This window comes from Gossypium raimondii, chromosome 3 (genome assembly GCF_025698545.1).
Source record: "Gossypium raimondii isolate GPD5lz chromosome 3, ASM2569854v1, whole genome shotgun sequence".
NCBI lineage: Eukaryota > Viridiplantae > Streptophyta > Magnoliopsida > Malvales > Malvaceae > Gossypium > Gossypium raimondii.
The window spans coordinates 3,315,763-3,337,071 of NC_068567.1; the positions used below are offsets into that span (position 1 = coordinate 3,315,763).

The 21,309-nt window shown below is 26.9% G+C and overlaps 1 protein-coding gene across 1 annotated transcript; it reads right to left on the reverse strand.

Annotated features, from left to right (window-relative positions):
• Nucleotides 1-4,606: 4,606 nt before the first annotated feature.
• On the reverse strand, nucleotides 4,607-7,657 carry LOC105796566 (chalcone synthase 1). Its single transcript, XM_012626309.2, has 2 exons — nucleotides 7,355-7,657; nucleotides 4,607-5,817 (listed from the first exon to the last, which is right to left on the reverse strand). The coding sequence occupies exons 1-2, from the start codon at nucleotides 7,530-7,532 to the stop codon at nucleotides 4,826-4,828; spliced, it is 1,170 nt and encodes a 389-aa protein (XP_012481763.1). The 5' UTR covers nucleotides 7,533-7,657; the 3' UTR covers nucleotides 4,607-4,825.
• Nucleotides 7,658-21,309: the final 13,652 nt, after the last annotated feature.

The window sequence follows — 21,309 nt, forward strand, 5'->3', positions numbered from 1 at the left end:
TTTCCAACAATTTAATCAAGGTGATACATCTAGAGATGCCTCATGGACTGGGTCAGGTCGGGTTCGGGCTAAGTCTAAGCATGATATTAACATACTATATGCTTGCCCAAGCCCAATCTGACCCAAAATTTGGGCCTAAAATTTTGCTTAAACCCGCCCATATTTGGAAAAGACTAATCCAAGCCCATTTTAAATTCGCTCATATTATTTTTTATTTAAAAAAATATTTATTTTGTTTTATTTTAATATTTAATAATTTTATACATTTTTTATTGAATTCTTTTATATAGTCATCTTAACATTATTTTAGTGTTTAAATTAGAATAGTATTATAGATTTAGTATAGGTTTTTTTAATGTGTTCTGGATTATATAATATAAAAAAAATAGCATAATATAAAGTATTATAAACTTAAAACGAGTCGGGCTCAGGGCTTGAATATTCAAGCCTGAGCCTAGTCCATATTTTAAACGGGACTAATTTTTGTATTCAAGCACATTTTCAGGCTTAATATATTGCCAAAACCCTTCTAAATTTCAAGTGGGCTTTCAGGCCTGGGCAGGAAGCCCTGACTATGAACAAGTCTAGGTAGCTTTTGAATTCTTCTAATGTTGCTGTTATTGAAAGTTTGTATCTCTCTTCTTTTGGGATTATTCATGGTTTCTATTAATGATAGTATTTTCTTAAAAAAAAAAAAAAAGACAAATTTTCTATTGATGAGGCTTAACGAGGAGTGAAGGACTTGTTAAACTCTAACCCTTTGGTTGGATTGGTGTAGGCAAGGGAAATAAAAGGAAAGTAAGGAAAAAGATTATTCTTTCCTTTGTTTAGAATAAATTTTTAATTTAACTTATCCCAATTTGAGAGGGAAGCTAGGGAAAGGAAAACCAAAAAAATAGGGTAAATTATAAAAATAGTCACTTTTATTTACTTCAGATTACATTTTAGTCACTTATGTTTGAAATGTTATGTTTTAGTCACTTACATTATCGTTTTGTTACGAAGTGGTCACTTTACTGTTAAGCTCCGTTACCTCCCTAACAGCGGTCCTGTGTGGCAGTCCAAATGGATTTTAAATGCCAACTTGAATGTCTTACGTGGCAGTCCAAACTAAATTTATTTAATTAAAAACTTATTTTCATCTCAACAACTGAACATCCAGGTTAGCATTTAAAACCCATTTAGACAGCCACGTAGGACTGCCATTAGGGAGGTAACGGTAGAGTGACCACTTCGTAACAAAACGATAACGCAAGTGACTAAAATATAATATGAGGTAGACAAAAGTGACTATTTTTATAATTTACCAAAAAAATTTTAAGTCATAAAATATATTTTTTACCTCCCTTTCTTTTTAAAATAATTTTATAAACTGGTCATAATTATAAATTTTCATTTCCTTTACTAATTTTCACTATTAAAACAAGATGATATATAATCATTTACTTTCCTTAGCTTCCCTCTCTTCTTTTTTATTTTTTCTTTCCTCTTTTTTCCTTTAATAAATTTAATCCAAACATAATGTTGGGATCTTATATTTTATAATTTTTAAAATTTTATTCTATTTTTTATTCAACATAACTTTTAGTATTTTGTAAAATATTATAACACGTGGTAAAAATCACCAACAAAAGTTGGATGCGATATAAAAATCAAGCCATACAAAAAAATATATTTGAGTAATTTTGATTAAATGAGAAGGGAAGAAAAGTTCGATTAGTGTATGCGGTGTGAATAAAGAAGGTCATACAATAATAATTTTAATAGTTCAATGACTTAAATAAAAAATTTGAATAGTTCAGTGATCATTTTGTAACTTTTTAAAGTTGAGTAACCAAAATGTAAATAATATATATATATATATATATATATATATATAGATAGATAGATAATATGCTAATTAATCTTATATAAAAACATATGGTTACATTTCTTGGGTTTTTTATTTAAATAATATGAAAATAAATGTTTACAAAATTGAGATGGAAAAATATTATTTATAAGAATGAATTAAAATGATTAATAAAAGATGATGTGGCCAACATGTATAAAAATATTTTAATAAAAATAAAACAAATCATATATACATTTTTAGTTTTATATTTATATTTTATAGTTTTTACAATTTTATTTTATTTAATAAAATCTTCTATTATTTTATTTTCATAATTTTATAACTTTTCAATATTTTATAATTATAAAATTTAGAATATTCAGAATAATGACGAAGTTGATAAACTTTGGTAAAATTGACATAAAAATATTCGGTAAACTACCTAAATAGTCACTCAATTTTTTAGCGAGTTTTATTTTGATCACCGAATTTTTTTATTTTATTAATTTCATCACTATCGTTAGGTAAATTTTCAATTCTAGTCACTTAACTATTAAAATAAATTTGTCACCAAACAGAATGCCGATGTGATCTTCTTTTAATTGATATAATAATAAATTTAACCCTAATATTTTACACATTTTATCAAGTTAATTCTATTTCTAAAATAATCAATATGTTTCATTTGCAATTTTAACTCAATCATTATTTTAAATATTAAAAAATTATAATTATAAAATATAAAAAACAAAATTATAAAACCAAAACAACTCGACTATTCTTTATGAAATAAAATTAATTTATAAACATATAAAATATAAAATTATAAAAAAAAAAGCAATAGCGAGTGAAAAAAGGTATCGCCTGACATATTGGCGACACTCATTTTAAATAAAATATTGTTTTTATAGATAGTGTGGCTTGAAATGTTGGCAACCCCACATTTTACTGTTCACTTCAATGATAAATAACTTTCGTAATTTTTTAACCAACATTTCTTTATCCAAACCTTGCTACCATTGATGAAGAAGGACTACTTGCTGCAGTTTTTTCCAACTTCAGCTACAAAAGTTATGGGGCTTCATTTAAAGAAGCAAATCCAGCAGCCAGCTTTTCAATCTTTTCAAATCTATTATAGAATCTAGTAGTCTCATCTGAAAAAATTTATTAAAGTTTTTTGAAAAATTCAAAAAAAATTGTTGTACAGTTGAAATTAAATTTTAATTTTTAATAATTTATTTTTATAATTTTTAAAAGATTAAATTATTTTTGAGATTAAAATATAACTTTATTTTATTAATTTAAAATTTTAAAATTTTTAAAAACTTAAAGGGACAATTTTCTAGTTTTAAAGTGTTTCTCCTAACTTTCAATTTTTGTTAGTACAAGAGAAAATTATCCGAGATTTTGACAAAATAAAATGTTTTTTTATTTTTAATTTTTGGAATTTTTATAATTTCAAATACTTTCCCATAAATTTAGAAATTTTATTCAGTTTTTAATTTTAAATAATTTTAAGTTTTTCAATTTTAATTTTTCAATTTTATGATTTTTGGACTTTTTAATTGAAATATTAAATTTAAAAGTTATGTGATACCATTTATGAAAAAGTTTGTCAATAATAAAATCTTTTTAGAAAAGAATAAAATATTTTCTTCTATAGAATTTTTCATGCTTTTTAAAAAATTGTAATTTTATATTTACTGTTTTTAATAAATTTTAATAATATTTTTCTTTTTATAATTTATATACTTTTAATATTTTTGAATTGTTTATAGAATTTGGAAATTTTGTTACTTTTTGAAACTTTGGAAAATTTTAATAATTCTTTAATTTTAAATAATATTTAAAACATTTTAAATATATATTTTAATTTTTACGATCTTTCTTATTTTTAAATTTTTTCTTTTAAGCACAATAATTAAATATTTACTCAATTTCCAGTCACTTTAAAACACTACAAATTAACATTTTTGACATTCAATCAATATTAAATGCAGAGCAAATTATTCACTAATTTGCTCTTAAGCCAATAATACAGAGACTTGTCAAGCAATATTACCACATATATTTCATGGTCATATATACAGGTTCCTATATTATAGGAATATGATTAAATTTGTTATTCTATTATTAAATTGACAGTCCCTATATTATTAAGAAGTTAATTAATTTCAAACTATACTAGAGTTAACATTATAATCGGAGGCCCACTCATGATGACTTAATTGAGTTGGGAGAATCTGTAGATATTTTTGGCGGCAATCCATTTGAGAATCGAGAGCACAACTAACATTATGAATTTTTTATACCGACGGAGTATTTATAAAGACATCACAAACTCTTTTTAATGGAAACATCAAAGTCAATAAGGATTTGGTTCATCCTACTAGTACATGTCATGGGCATCTACTTTTTAATGTTATATGGGCTTGTACGTAATTAATGAGAGCAAAGATATTACAACTATTCCACCAAAAAAAGTTTTTTTTAGTTCAAAACAATTAATATGCAATACTAGAACAAGTTATTGCTGAGATTCACGTGGGAACATATACTTTAAATTTGAAAAGGAGGGTTCGACAAACATATTTATTCTTGTGTAAAAATATCTTGAAAATATAAAATTATAAAAACTTTAAAATATTAACTTTGATAAACAATAAATGGTATTTAAAAAAACAGTAAAATGTTAAATTAATTCTGATTTGATCTTATTTGATTTTTTTAATAATAGAAAAATTAAATTAATTTTAATGAACACCTCTCAAATACTTTCAACTAAAAAAAAGGCAATTTATTATTACCATAAAATATAAGGTGGTACATAAATTCTACAGGCGTTAAACACCATATATGAGAGCTTTACTCTCTTTCAAATAACCATACAAATCCCAAATTTCAGAAATAAAAAGGAAAATAAAATAAAGAAAAATGCAAAGCAAATGGTAGTGCAGCCTGGGCTAGCCAACATGAACATTAGAACCTTGTTTAAGCAGAGATACTATGAAGCACCACGGTCTCAACAGTGAGCCCTGGTCCGAAACCAAACAGGACACCCCACTCGAGCCCTTCACCCGTGGTTCCAAGTCCATCTTCCTTTGATTTCTTCCTCATCTCATCCAATATGAACAGCACACAAGCACTTGACATGTTCCCATATTCTGAAAGCACGTGCCTCGTGGCTCGGAGTTTTTCGGGTTTAAGGGCTAGCTTCGCCTCAACCTGATCCAATATGGCTGGACCACCGGGGTGAGCGATCCAAAAGAGCGAGTTCCAATCCGAAATGCCCAAAGGTTGAAATGCCTCAGCTAGGCTCTTTTCAATGTTCTTTGAAATTAGGCCGGGAACATCCTTGAGAAGGTGAAATGTAAGTCCAACTTCACGAAGGTGACCGTCAATGGCACCATCGCTGTCTGGCAAGATCGTTTGGGCCGCCGAGACGAGTTCAAACATAGGCTTCTCGATTTCAGGCAATGGATCCGCACCTACTATAACAGCAGCAGCACCATCACCGAACAACGCTTGGCCAACTAAACTATCCAAGTGAGTATCACTCGGCCCACGGAAAGTAACCGCGGTGATTTCCGAGCAAACAACAAGCACGCGAGCGCCCTTGTTGTTCTCGGCCAAGTCCTTGGCCACACGGAGCACAGTACCACCAGCGAAACAACCTTGTTGATACATCATGAGACGCTTAACCGACGGGCGAAGGCCCAAAAGCTTAGTGAGCTGGTAATCGGCACCGGGCATGTCGACACCACTGGTGGTGCAAAACACGAGGTGGGTGATCTTGGATTTGGGCTGACCCCATTCCTTAATAGCCTTGGTGGCGGCTTCTTTGCCTAGCTTTGGTACCTCAACTACCACCATATCTTGTCTTGCATCAAGTGATGGTGCCATGTATTCACATACATTGGGGTTCTCTTTCAAAATCTCTTCTGTTAGATACATGTAACGCTTTTTGATCATTGATTTTTCGCCTACAAAATTTAAATACCAACCCAATATAAATATACGTATAAATACATCGAAATTATTAAAAATTAACCCAACAATTTTTTTATTTATTTATTTTTTTTACTTTTTACTCTTTGTGGTTGGTTGCCGGCTGACCTGCCGGTTCAGTTTACATGCAAGCATGATTTTTATTCTTAGTGGACTAAACTCTAAAGCAATAAATATTTCTTGTCCTTTTTTATAATAATAAGTTTTTTTATGTCCATCTTTTTCATAACCGACTGAAAATGACAAAAGGCACAAAGGAAAAAGACTTTTTAAGGTTTTGCATAAAAAAATTCCTAATAATTTTGTAATTTAATATTATAAAATATACCCAGAATAAAGCTAAAATTTAGCACCGATAAATAAAATTTTAAGAAAAAATTAATCTATTATAATTTATGATATAGCATATATATCATATTTACATATATATAATATTAATATATTTTAATATATATACTAAAAATATTACATAAAATTTTATATTTCTAAAATAAATAAATAAAAGGTCGAAGAGAACCAAGCAGTATATTTTATGAAACATAATTTTAAAGTCTTATTAAACTATTATTATGAAGCATCTTACAGTTTTCATTATGAAGTATCTTAAAGTTTTTCTAAAAATAATTAATGTATTATTTTATTATAATATTATTATACAAATACAACAATTGATTCTATTTAAAAAAATGGGTAAATTAATCTATGGAGGTTAGAATGAGCTGCACCTGGCATGTCACGTGTCACCATTTGGTTATTCTATTAGTCACACTAGTTTTTAATTGTACAAATGAATGAAACTTTTCAGAGAAAAGACTAATTTGTTATTTGATCTAAAAAGACTAATTTGTTATTTGATCTAACATTTAATGACTAATTTATCTATTTTAGTAGAGGGAGCAAAAATGTAATCTAACTCTTAGTACACATGAATTTTCATAATACTTTTACCTAATTATGTAAAGTTTTTATTTTAAATCGTGAATTGTAATGTTATAGAAAAACAAAATGAAGCCAATCGAGTCTTAGCTCAGTTGACATCACATTGTTGCCAATACAGGAGGACGCATTGTATCAAAAAACAAAGATTAAAATCGTGATGCTACACAATATTTTATTTTTTCTTGATTTTCACATAAATTTAAATTGATGATATGAGTAAATATTTTATTTTTTAAAAATCACAAAATTCAATTTAACGAACAACCTTATGTAAAAAAAACTAAAGTTCTTTAAAAAAAAGTAAAGAAATTAAATTTTAAATCCACAAAGATCACGGGGACTGACAGCAGAATTTAACCCTAATTAAAAAATTCGTCCCAAATAAGAAATGAACAAAATTTTACCTTTTTATTTCTAAAGATTTTTGCATGAAAATTATATAAAGCCATGCGCATTTCATGCAAAAATGACATACGAAACACCAATAACGACCTTAAAATCTCATAAAATAAGCTAAATTTCTTCAACAAATATATATATTCTAGGAAAAAAGATAATAAAAGGAAAACTTACACATGCGCTTGAATTTCTCTTTCAGCTCAGTCTTGTGCTCACTATTTGTGATACGGAAATAGTAATCAGGGTACGTGCTCTGATCCACACAATTCGGTGGAGTCGACGTACCGATCGCCAACACTGTGGCCGGCCCTTCGGCGCGTTGTGCCTTACGAACTTCCTCCACTGTCACCATTTTTTTTAAAGCTTCAACAAAAGGAAAAAGAAAAACAACCCAAGAGTTAGAACACAGCAACGGAGGAACTGACGGCGGTTGTGGTGGTGGCTAAGGGTGATAAGAAGAAATGTTTTGATTGAAGTTCGATAAAGAGTTTGGTTCCTATAAATAAGATGAAGAAGAGAGGTAGCTGAGACTCACGTGCGTAAACGATGCTACGACTCACTTTGTTGAGACTAGCAGGCACGTGTCATTGGAGTTTGGTGCAGCTATCGATCCCTCTCCGCTTAACATTTATGCCAAACAATCATTTTATTTTTTAATTTATTAATTTTTAAAGGTGAAAATTTTCATACAATGTTAATGATATCATTTCTTAAAATCAAATAATTCTTTTCTAAATACCAATAAAAATTAAATAATCAAAATATTTTTATGTTCGATTCGAAATCAATCGAGAAATTAAGTGTATCTGTTCTTTTTAGTACAATACTTAAAACTAACCATAATCCTTTCTTAACACATAAATAAGAGAATAATGTGCTTCAGTATACTCAAACTCACGTTCTCTAATATTGACAATAATATCTATATTAATCAAATTAGGACTCAGTCGTTAAATCGGGACGTAATTAAAATCTTTTAATATAAATATTATCTTTTTGGGAAGTGACGACTACATTGGACCAACTTGTAATGAATTTCTATTTAAAATTGATTTGTGGAATCAGAAGGCACGGACGTCGATGCATTAAAAAATTATTTCTTAAAAAAAAAGAAAACAGTAAAATAACTAAAATGATCAGCACCATACAACCTACCAACCACTCCACACGAATTAGATGAATCTCAAAACAAACCCCCCCTAACACCTAAGTCCAGAAACTCATCAATAAAAAGTAGGAACAGCATTACAACAGAATTAAAAATGGGTAAATTGTATAAATAGTTATTTAATTATGTTTTTTAATCATTTAATTATAAAAAATTATAAAATGGTCATTCGAGTATTTAATTGTTTTTTTTATCACCTAATTATATTAAATTTTTTAGTGCTTTCATTTTCTTGTTAGTTAGTTAGTGATAAAATAAATAAATTTAAATAACTGGATGACTATTTTATAACTTTTCATAATTGATTGACCTCTAACATAATTTATCCAAGAAAAACAGCAGACTAATAAGACAATAATAACCCAACATTCAAATAAAGCCCAGCGTTACAACGATAAAGAAAAGCAGCAAATTACCATACCACAGTTTAGCTATCTGTGGTTATTTGCTTGTCATTAGTGTTGAAAAAAAATGAATTGAGAATTAATGTTTTAAATACAAAATGGAATTTTTATATATTGACAAGTGTACTTTATAAAGCGATTAACGTTCGTATTAGTCTTATAGAATGCATTCATGCGATTCCAAATTCGAATTTATTGAGATACAAATGCAGGTAACAAAAATTTAACCGATCAATTTTTTTGGTTGAAATAACAAAATTAGAGTTTTAAAATTTTAATATGTTAGGTTTAAGTAAGACCGTATATAAATTTTTTTAAAAATTATTAAAGTTTAAATTAATTTTATTTAATTTATGATACTAATTCAATCATATAAATTTAAAAAATTCAAATCATATCTAACTATGCAACTGAGTTAATTAATATGGCAACAAGATATTATTTTGGGGACTCTTAGTTTTATATTATTTTTAGGAAATTGTGCATTTAAATTATTGGGACTTTTAGATAAAAAGTAGACTAGTTTTCTTTATCTAAAAAAAAAGAAAATATCATTCAAGAAGGTTAGACATTGTTTTTAAAAACAAATGATTAATTTAATGGTTTTTTTTTAATTTTAATTGAGTTGGTGTAATTAAATACATATATTTATTAACTAATTATGGTAGATTTTATTTTTCTTTTACACATAATTTTTGCCCAGCCCTTAAATAGGAGGATAATATACTTTAGTGTCCTCAGACCCACGACCTCCTGCACTGGCAACAATGCCAATGACAATCGAACTAAGACTCAATCGGCAATTATGGTATATTTCATACATTTGAAGAATTTTTATTTTCATTTATACTTTTAATATTACCGTGTTCTAATTTTTCTTTTTTTTCTTTCATTATGAGCATAAAATGAAAAATATTAGTAAAATAATTAAAATAAATGTATTAATTAAAACGGTAGAGAAAAATAAACTATTAGTAGTGAATGATATATAATTTCTGAGTAAATTAAAATTACTTAATTATTTATGTAAACAGAATTTAACTATTAACTATATAGTAAAATATATAATATTCTAGATCGACATCGAGATTCAAAATTTATTGTAAATAAAAAGTAAAATTATATTAATAAATTTAAAGGTTACATTATTAAAATATTGTCCGCCATGACACATTTATGAATAATTTCTCTTCTATCTCTCATATATTTATCTATTTTTTTAGTTATAATTATATGAAAAGTTATTTAAAAATATAAAATTATTAAGTTTTTTTACAAGAAATATAATTATTAATGTAAGTGGATTTATTCCGGTATATAACATATTGGTTAAAATGTGCTTATAGTCTCGTACTTTATAAAAATTAGAATTAGCTTCTCTACTTTTTAAATTTTAAAATTCAGGTTCAACTATTAATAATGTTATTTTTTGTTAAATTTATTGTTGTGATATTTTGAAATAAAAAACTACTTATTCGTAACCATGTAATTTTAAAAACATGTTGCAACTAACAGAATTTAACAAAAATATTTTAATAATATTAATAATTGGACCTGAAATTTAAAATCTGAAAAATAAAATGACTAAACTTCTAAAAATTCAAATACAATAACTAAATTCCTAACTTTCAAAAATTACAAGTACTATATAGGCATATTTTAACCTAACATATATTAATTGAAGACTTGAAGTAAGTAGCATGTGTGGTCCATGTTTTTCTAATTTTATTTTTGATGTTTTGTTGAAGAGTAGAGAAACAGAAAAGAAAAGAAAATTTAAAATTTAAAAATATTATTTAAAATTTATAAATATCTATCTATATTCTTTTGGACTAAGATATCTATCTAGATATTATTAGGATTATTATTGTTATCTATACTATTTATTAAGTGATTTCTTGAGTGAGTTAGTGTTATTTTCAATCAAGTTACCAACTCAACTAAGAAAATTACGTAAATGTCATTTCGTAATTAAAATAAATCATACTATTTAGAGGTAATTTAGTCTTTTATTTAAAAATAATAATAGAGTTATGTATAGAGTAGGATCTTAACTTGCGCCAATTGAATTAGTAAAACCTTAAATATATCACTCAATTAAAACTTCATTTTAATGCGTTTTATACATTTTATATCAATATGATAATCGATGACAACATCATGATAAACAATTGTAATACATTTAGTATTGTTAATTTGATGTATTTATATGTTTCAATTTTCGTTTTACTCGCAATTTAATCTAACTTTTCATTTAGTATTGTACATATTTCATGTGTTATTATAATTAATTAGTTTTAAACCATATATTTTATTATAGATAAATATTTTTATTTTTAATATTATTTGTAAATTTAAACTCAAACATTTTGTAATAACATAAATACATAGAAATTAATATTTATAATGGAATCTTACAAAATTAATAAATTAGTCCCAAAAAATGTCAAGTAGCACATCAAGGAGTAGGTATATTGATTTCCCAGACAAGATCAAGGGCTAGAATTCATTGGGCACCAGGCAATGAAGGGTAGCCATTGGATCACACTGATACCACATTTTTTGTATTTAGGTAGCCAATGCATGAAAATGATACTAATTTATTTGAGTTAACCATCTACCTTTTCCTTCTTTCTTCAACTAAAGCTTTAAATCCTTGAAAGCAAAAGCATTTAAAGCATGTATTTTATTTTCTAAATTTTAAGGGTACATTATAAAAATAGTCACATTTGTTTACCTCATATTATATTTTAGTTATTTATGTTTGAAATGTTACGTTTTAATCACTTACGTTATCGTTTGTTACGAAGTGATCACTCTACCGTTAAGTTCCCTTACCTCCCTGAGCAGTCCAAATAGATTTTAAATGTCAACTTGGATGTCCTACGTGACAATCCAAATTAAATTTATTTAATTAAAAACTTGTTTTCATTCCAACAACTGGACATCCAAGTTGGCATTTAAAACCCATTTGAACTGCCATGTAGGGCTACCGTTAGGGAGGTAACGGAGTTTAACGGTAGAGTGATCACTTTGTAACAAAAAGATCATGTAAGTGACTAAAATGTAACATTTCAAACATAAGTGACTAAAATGTAATTTGAGGCAAACAAAAAAATGACTATTTTTGGAGTTTACCCAAATTTTAAACATAAAAAAAAAAAAAAAAGCATTCCAACCCTTCTAGTTAACCCATAATTTCATTTACTTTTTTATTTCATATAAGGTATAATGTTTTATTTAACCCTTCAATTTTATAAAAAAAAGTCAATTTAGCCCTTTATTTATTTATTTTTGTCTCTTTTAATTCTTGAACTTGCATTTTTTTTATCAAGTCACTCCAAAATGAATATAAAAGTTAATGAGCGTTAACTTTGTTGACGTAGACATACACGTGGACTGCCACGTGGATTTACATCAACAATTAATTAATTTTTAAAAATATATTCTTTTTTTTATTTTTGCAAGTTTTAAAATAATTTTATTATATATATTAAAGTATAATTGTTATTTCTTAATAAATTATATATTATATATGTGCAAATATATTTCAAATATATCTATATCTATATAAATATATTTATATGTAAATATAAACTATAAAATTATTAATTAAGTTCAATAATTTAATTTAATAATTACTAATTTTAAATGGAATTATAAAAATTGAAATAATTAAGGTAATTATTTTTAAAATTCGGTTTAAAATATAAAAAATTTATCCGAACCGGTACGAGTTAGTACGTACCAGTATAAATTGATATTGACCGAAATGAACCGAAACACACCGAAAGTTTAACCAAAACGAAATATAGATTAATTGATACGAATTTAGGAACGATACGATACTAACTACAATGATACCTTAGCCTCCCTGAACTTAATAAGTCTTTCATGAATTCATTAAGTTTTTTTCTAAATAATAGGAAAGGAATTCGAAATGCATAAAGAAAAAAGAAAAAAAAATTCTCAAGAAATAATCAAATTCATAAAGAAGAGAACTTACTTTTTTTTTTACTGCTGTAAAAGATTCTGATCTTTTGAAATACCACCTAAAAAGCTGATTGATTTCGACACAAAAGCCAAATCCAAACTGTAAAAAAGGGTAAAAAAAGGAAATATTTACATAATTTTTTTTAATTTTGTATTTTTTTACTATCCATGAACAAGGTTTTGGAAAATAAAATGAAGGGAGCTTTGAAGTTTTCTCACAGTGCCAAGGGTAATATTTTTACAATTTCTTACGACATTAAACTGCTGAAAAATAAAAATTTATTTCTTTATTTATGGAGTGGAATAAACCTTAAACCGACAAAAGGAATGTTCCTTTGCTGCATGTTTTTAATTTTGAAAAACTTACGTAATTTAATTATTTACCGTTTTTTTTTTTACTTTTAGTGAACATTATTTACGTTAAAGAAGATATTTTTGCTTCATGTCTTTTAATTTTGTACGTTCTTTTATTGTGTCGGTTTGAATCCACTTAATGCAATGTTCCTTTGCTCACACTTTTTTTTTTTATGAAAAATAAATCCTCCTCAAATAATCAACATTAAGATGATGTCATCTGGATGGGACTTTCCATCAACAGTAAATTAGTTCTTATATCTCGTATTGTCTTAATAATTTTGTTTACAAGTTTATTATCTTGAAGAATCCATTGCTCATTACCAAAGCAGAATTGGAATCTCTACTTATTTCATCCTTAATGATGTTAAATGGTGTGTTGTGTCTATGTTTTAGATTTGGTTTAGAATTTTTAGGTAATAATGATTTATACGGCCGTTCAACTTTACAAAAACTTATTTTAGTTATTATTTATTTTATTTATTTTAATTTTTGAATTTGGATTATTTGTCAAATTACTCACAAATAGATAGAAAAGTTAACGTTTGTTAACTTGATTGATATGACATACACGTGGACTCTTGTGTGGTCATGTCAAGAATTAATTATTTTAAATATTTAAAATTCTAAAAATATTAACAATATTAAAAGAAGTATAAAATATTATAAAACATATAAAATATTTTTAATTTTAAAATTAACTGTTGACGTGGCATATACATGGATGCCACATCAATAAAGTTAGCATATACAATGATTTAACAAATATAAATGAAGGGCTAAAATATTTTTTATAAAGTTGGAGGGACAAATAAGTTATTCTACTTTTTTTATAAAAATAATAAATGTAAGAGATATAGTTATATGGTTTGAATACGTGTCAAGATCCGATTTGATTTAGATTCAAACTTAAGATGGTATGTCAATAATGACTTTAAATAAACGTATCATAACATCGTTACCTAATTGATAAATAATGATTGGATTCAAGTATATGATAAGAAAATGTTTAGCAGGAGAAGTAAAATTGTTATATTAAAGGCAGTATAAAGATATAAACTTTTTTTTTGAATAATCTCATTATAGATTTTGATCATTATTGTTCTTTCTGACACAATATCTAGAATTACCCATAGTCCCTCCTCAACCCATAAATAGGAGGATAATACGCTTCAGCGCACTTGAATCCACGTCCTCTTATATTAGCAACAATACTCATACCAGTCGAGTTAAGACTCAATCTATATATATATATATATAAACTTTTTAGAATATAAAAAATATATAAATTTTTAAATCAAAACTACAAATTCATATTAAAATCACTTAAATTAAAGTCATCAATATTTGAAATAGACCGAAACGTACTTTTTTTCCAATTTTAAGGGGAATCCAAATCCCTACCTACTCCTTTAGAATTCCTCTAGATATTTACAACTCTTTTGCGTGCATATATTACAAATTTGTTTATTAGACCCTGAATTTTTATATTTTAATTTAATCAGTTTTAGTCATTGTACTTTTCTAATTTATCAATTTTAGTCCTAACCAAATGGTAATAATTAAATCTGTTCGGTTAAATTCATTATCGCTATGTGTTATGCATAAAGTTGTAAATTTAGTCTATGTTCTCCAACTAGATCATTCTTAGTTACCCTATTTTTCAAAATTCAAAATTTCAAGATTAATACAAACGACAAACGTTTAATCTATTAACTAATTTTTTGTGAGTAATATGTGAAAATAACAAACCGGCATGGCAATACATATGTGACAATATATTTGCCGCATCAAAATTTGAAAATAGAATAATGTAACTTAATGAATTTAATAACTACCATTTGTTCACGACTAAAATTTTAAAATCCAAAAAGTATAAGAATTAAAATTACCAAATTAAAGTAAAAGTACTAAATTCACAACTTATGCATAGTACGAACACTAAAAACAGAATTTAACTTGAGATAATAACAATGGGGTTTGAATCTTAATCTTTGGGTACTAACAAAAATCTTTACCTACTGTTCCATTAAATTGTCGGTAATTTATTAAAATAGTCTAAAATATTAAACTCTTTATCATTATGTTGTAAACAAACCCCTATGTTGTCATTATATCCATGTAAACGAGGCCTTAGTTGTGTTGACAAAGATCGAAGCTTTGGAACTTAAAGTACTCTGATTCAAATTCAGTTGTGTTTATGTATGGGTTTTCTTTCAAATTTATTCTGATGAATTAGTTTGTTAGGTTGAAAAGATTTAGTTATCGAATTAGTTGTTCAGTTCAATGCTTGTAAATGATTAATCATGAATATCTAAATATGTATTAATCATGAGTGGGAGAAGTAAATATGTGTTTTAATAACTTTAAAATTTATAAAATTATAAATTAATATAATAATAAAATTACTCTTTAACTCAAAAAAAAATTATAATTCATATGTGTCCCCATAGAATTTATTATTTTTGGATTCCCCCATTTATGGCAACAAACCAAATGAATCTTCTAGTGTTTCAAGGTGAAAAACATGAACAAGTGTCTCATTGCAGTTTATGATAAGAAGATGAATGCCCATAAGGCATTGGCAGCTGTCACTCAGCAGAGTAGTTGATACGGTTGAAATAGTTAAAACATTGAACCTTGTCAGTGCCTGATTTTGCCCCCCATCTCTATGCCTTTTTTTTTACCTTTTTTTCTATCAATCTCGTTATAGTTTTTTTTTATCATATTTATCTTTTTAGATAATATCTAGAACTACTCATAATCCCTTCTCAATTCATAAATAGGAGAATAACGCGCTTCAGCGCACTCGAATCCACTTTTTTCTATATTAACAACAATACTCAGATCAATCGAGCTAAAACTCAACCAATTGCTGTTTTAAATGAAAAAACAGGTACAACCCCTCTTCAACTTTTTTTTATATCAATAATACAAAAATAAATATTAAATACAAAGAGTTTATAATGATTTTCTTTAAATATTAAATATTTGGGAGTTGTATTAGTTTTATAATTATTTATGTATTATTGAGAAAAAATACTAATTTCGAAAGCATTTGTAAATTCAAAATTAATTTGTAAGTTTTATTTTGAAAACAATACTAAAATTCTTTTAAAAAGTAAATTTAATATTTTCATATTTTAACTAAAAAATCCAAATAATAAACTCTCAAACTTAATATTTTAAAATAATACTTTTTAAATATATATAAATTTATATACTCTCTTATATTCAGGGATATTATATTATATATAACATTCCCACATTTATTCACAAAATTATCTTAAGCCCATAATATTACATTTTAATAATACCAAAATTTAAAATTATAAAAAGTAACTCAAAACCAAACTTGCTTAAGATAACATAAAATTTCGAGGATAATCTTTTTTATATTTTACTATTTTTGACATAAAGCCTAAAACTATCTATAACCCCACCTAACCCATAAATAGGAGGATAATGCGTTTCAGCGCACTCGAACCCACATCCTTCTGCATTGACAACCATATCCATACTAATTAAGTTAAGATTCAATCGGCTAATATATATATATATATTTTGTTTAAGATATAATTGTTTTAAGATAATAATATTGGTTTTGAAAGAAAACTCGAATCCAGAGACACTAAATTTATTCATACACATTTTGTATACAAGAATTAGGATATTTGAATCTACATTTCTTTGTCTAATACGTAATATAAATTCAAATAATAGATATTTAAAATATCTACCCACATTGGCTCTTAATTGATCATGGACAAAATATTCAGATCTACCATATCTAAATTAAATATTCGCAAATATTCAAATCAAACAGAATTACCATCCTAACATCTCAACAAATACTCAATTCTAAAACTATGAAAAGGTGTTAATCTATATCTTTTGGACTAAGTCAAAATGTGAAAGCAATGGGGGTATGATTGTATCATTTCCAAACTGTTAATCTATATATCTTCGGGAGTAGTCAAATTTGGGAGCATGGGGATATGATTATTTTAGGGTTCATTGTGTTTTTTTTCCCCTATTTTAAATGGTCAAATATTGGGTTGATATATATGGGTGACAGACACAAGTTCTGTCGGATTTTGTAATGTATTTACATGCAGTCCTCCCACTATTAACACATTTTGGGTGATTACTGCATTCTTGTCTTCCAGTCTTTCTACATTTCAATAATGCCATATTTTAATTAGAATAAGAAAACATTGTGGACTCACAGTCAAATTTGAACCATTCAGAAGTTATTGCATCAGCAAACTAAGTCAATACTATATATCATATATGGGTTATATGCATCATCAAACTTAGGTTGTTGGAGACAAAAAGAATGAGTCTTGATTGAGTCAAAACACAGTTTCTAAGTGTATTTTAATTTAAGGATTAAGGAGGAATTATGAATAATTTTAAATATTGTATAAAAATTAAATTATTAATGTTAATTATTTCAACATTATTACTAAAATAACAATGATTTATTTGAAATTTACTTGCGATAATCATATATAAATATATTATAAGGTTTAATAGAAAAAGTTGATATGGATAGTTTGTTATGGTGACACGTGGATCTTTTTACTGCTTTACAATATATGTTATTTCATGAGCAGTCTCCAAGACAGTTTAGTTACATTGCATTTGGTGATCTTCTTAAATTTTTGCATGCCAACTCCACAGAAAATGACATACAGAGGTTTGGAGTTTGTATTGACTAGTTTTTCTTCCTCAACGGTCTACTGAACTTCTAGCTACTAACCCTTCCATTTTCAGTATCCATTTTGGGTAGCTCTCATATCCAGTTAGTACAGCCCGTTAAGCCTTTTTATCAATGGACTTCATGTACGCCTTCATGCGTGCTTTTCAATATGCATAATTACTAACCTTTAGGATAGGAGGCCGAGAAGTAGATGGACCTTCCATAGCTTGAATCTAGAAACATTAAGGATATCCAGTAGCTACATTAAGTGACATACTCTAATATTAAATGGTAGATCGAAACACTTGTTGAGAAACAAGCTAGCTAGGTGTTTGAAAGGAGTGGTTAAGGAAGTGGGCACTCCTTCATACACTGCAATAACATGAAAAAAAAAATAGGGGACAAAAAGATTGTTTACACAATTTGGTTTTCCTATATTTATAGAGCTTAGTTTAATGAGAAGTATCCATTATCTTCAAACATTTACAACAAGTGACCCTAAATTTATCATACCCTGGTGACAATTTCCTTACTCTTGTACTTTTGAAGACTAGAGCTCTCACCACTAAATTCATCCATGTTAACTTAGCATGTAAAACCACAACACAAAGGTTTTACAATCAAATACACTCACAAATAATGTTTATCACTCCCTCAAGCAGTTCTCTGGTCTTTCCATATTTTTCAACAGTCTCCTCCATTAATAATTTGTTAAACAAAACTAATACAACACAACAAGCTTGATCATTATTAACCTACATTATATGGAACAAAAACCAACCATAGGAAGTAGAAAACCTAAGTTCCAAAAATCAACAACAATCAATTGTAATATCAACAAATCTAATGGTGAGTTTGGATGGGTGGTGTTTAGTGTAAAAACAGTGGTGGCGGCGAGATTAGATACTGTAATAATACTGTAGCGTGAGACAAAAAGTAAGCTAAACGTACCGTACCGTACCGCACCGCACCCCACCACCCATCCAAACCCACCCTAAAGCGATAGAATTTGAATCTCCCTCTATCACAAGCAACTCCCTATTACTCTCACTTATAATAATATTCTCCGTTGTATGAAAAAAACCCTACAAAATAATGTGCCAAATGTTAAAAAATTACCATTATAAAAAATTTTATCCTAGATACCTTAATACCATGTTAACTTTATTTCAAGTGAAAATTCATAATAATACATACATTAATAAGAAATTACATGTGTTTTTAAACAAAGTTTTAAATAAACCACATTAAATAAAAACTCTAAAACCATTTTTATATTTCAAAATTTTTATTTTTTTAGTGAATTAGTGATTTATAATATTAAGGTAAAACTTGAACAATAAATGCGACTAGCATTACTCGAGCCCAAACTTCATCTAAGGCGATGAACACCCTTGACCATCAGACCATCATATGGAGTTCAAATTTTTTATCGTTTTAATTATGGACACGAGTATAAAACAATTATTCCTTTTTAAATAACATAATTTATGCTGCACATTAACATATTTATAAAACAATCCCTCATATTTATGTGTTGATGATGACAATCCGAATTAAAGAAAGTTTTTGGATTAGAAATCTTTAATTTGTCAAATACTGAAATCGAAAGAAGAAAAAAACCCCTTCATGCAAGCTTTAATGAAAATTGCATTTATGCCTATCATATCCACTACTAAAACTGATAAAGTATCAAAACATTCGAAAACAATTTATTTAACTGATTTTAATATAATTAATGTAATTTGATACACTGATTTCGTATCATATCCTTTTATTTACGAAAAGAATAAATAAATAAAACTAATATTCGATAAATATGAATATGAACATTAACATGAGCAATTGTCTTAGCTCAATTGGTATTGGTATTGTTGCCAATACAGAAGGACGTGAATTCGAGTGCGTTGAAGTGCATTATCCTCCTATTTATTAAGGGTGAGGAAGGACAATAGATAGTTCTAGGCATTGTATTAAAAAGAGCAGATATTATAAAAACCTATTATGAAATGAAATTAATGTTAAAAAAACAAAAAAAAAATAGCTTTGGCGGTATTTATCATGCACTTCTGGGACATGAAACTCTTGAAGAATCTTTTCCGTTTTTCGGTTATGTATGGAAAGATAGAAATAAAATGACCACAATTTGGGTATTCACTTAATTTTGCTAGGTATAGGTACTTTTCTTCTAGTATTCAAGGCTCTTTATTTTAGGGGCGTATACAATGTCTAGGCTCTGGGAGGGGGAGATGTAAGAAAACTTACCAACTTGACTTTTAGCTCAAGTGTTATGTTTGGTTATTTACTAAAATCGCCCTTTGGAGGCGAAAGATGAATTGTTAATGTGGACGATTTGAAAGATATAATTGGAGGATATGATTAAGTTCCATTTGTATATTTGGTAGAATCTGACATATCTTAACCAAACCTTTGGCATGGGCTCGCCGTGCACTTATATGGTGGGAAGCGGCTTACTTATCTTATAGTTTAGGTGCCTATAATTGTTAACCTCCATTTTACACAATTAGGGCTTGTACTATACACCCGTATCAAATTGCGTCCTTAATAAGCTATTTTTTAATACACTATATATTGATACTCCAATATTATAGTAATTTAAAATATTTATAAATATTTTAAAACTAACTCTTATTTAACTATTATTCCTTTATAATAAACATTCCATTCCTAAACTTAGATTTTATAAACAACTTTAATTAACTATAAATATTATAGTATTCACAATATATAGACTATATCTATATCTATATGTACTACTTTACAATATTATTAATTAAAGGAAAATATTTTTTAATTATAATTAATATTACCATATGTACACATTAAATTATTTGAATTATTTATTTATTAATTAATTTATTATTAGATTCAAATTTTGATACATCTCAATGGCTTTTAGGATTAATATACAAAGTAAGTTCGTGCATTGCATGAGTAAAAAAGCTAGAATTAGTATATTTTATTTTAGTATATAATATTTGGTATTTGAACTTGACATTTTTTTTTCTAATTTGGTACTTAATTTTTTTATCCAATTTAGTACCTAAATTTTTTTGTCCAATTTGGCATCTAAACTTAGCCCGTTTTATTAATTCAGTACCTAGGGTTTTTTTTGGTCTAATTTAATACTTGAACTTGTCAAATGCTATACAAATTATCCGAAAACGTTAACAACTTTAGTTTTTTTTATGAGGGGACAAAAATAACTGATGTGTGATCAACAAGTGGCAAATGACATGAATTTAATGGCATGAATGATTACATTTATTTGGAGTTTCTTATGTTTCGCTAAATAATACACTATTAATGACAAGAATGATTCAAGAAGGATTACATGCTTAAAGCATGGCCTAACTGTATTAAAAAATTGAGCTTTGAGCTATGCTTAATAAATGGATATTGAATAAGAAAAAGAGTTTTAAAACCCAAAATAAAAGAAATTAATTGAGTTAAATTAAGTTAAACTAAGCTAAAAGTAATTGAA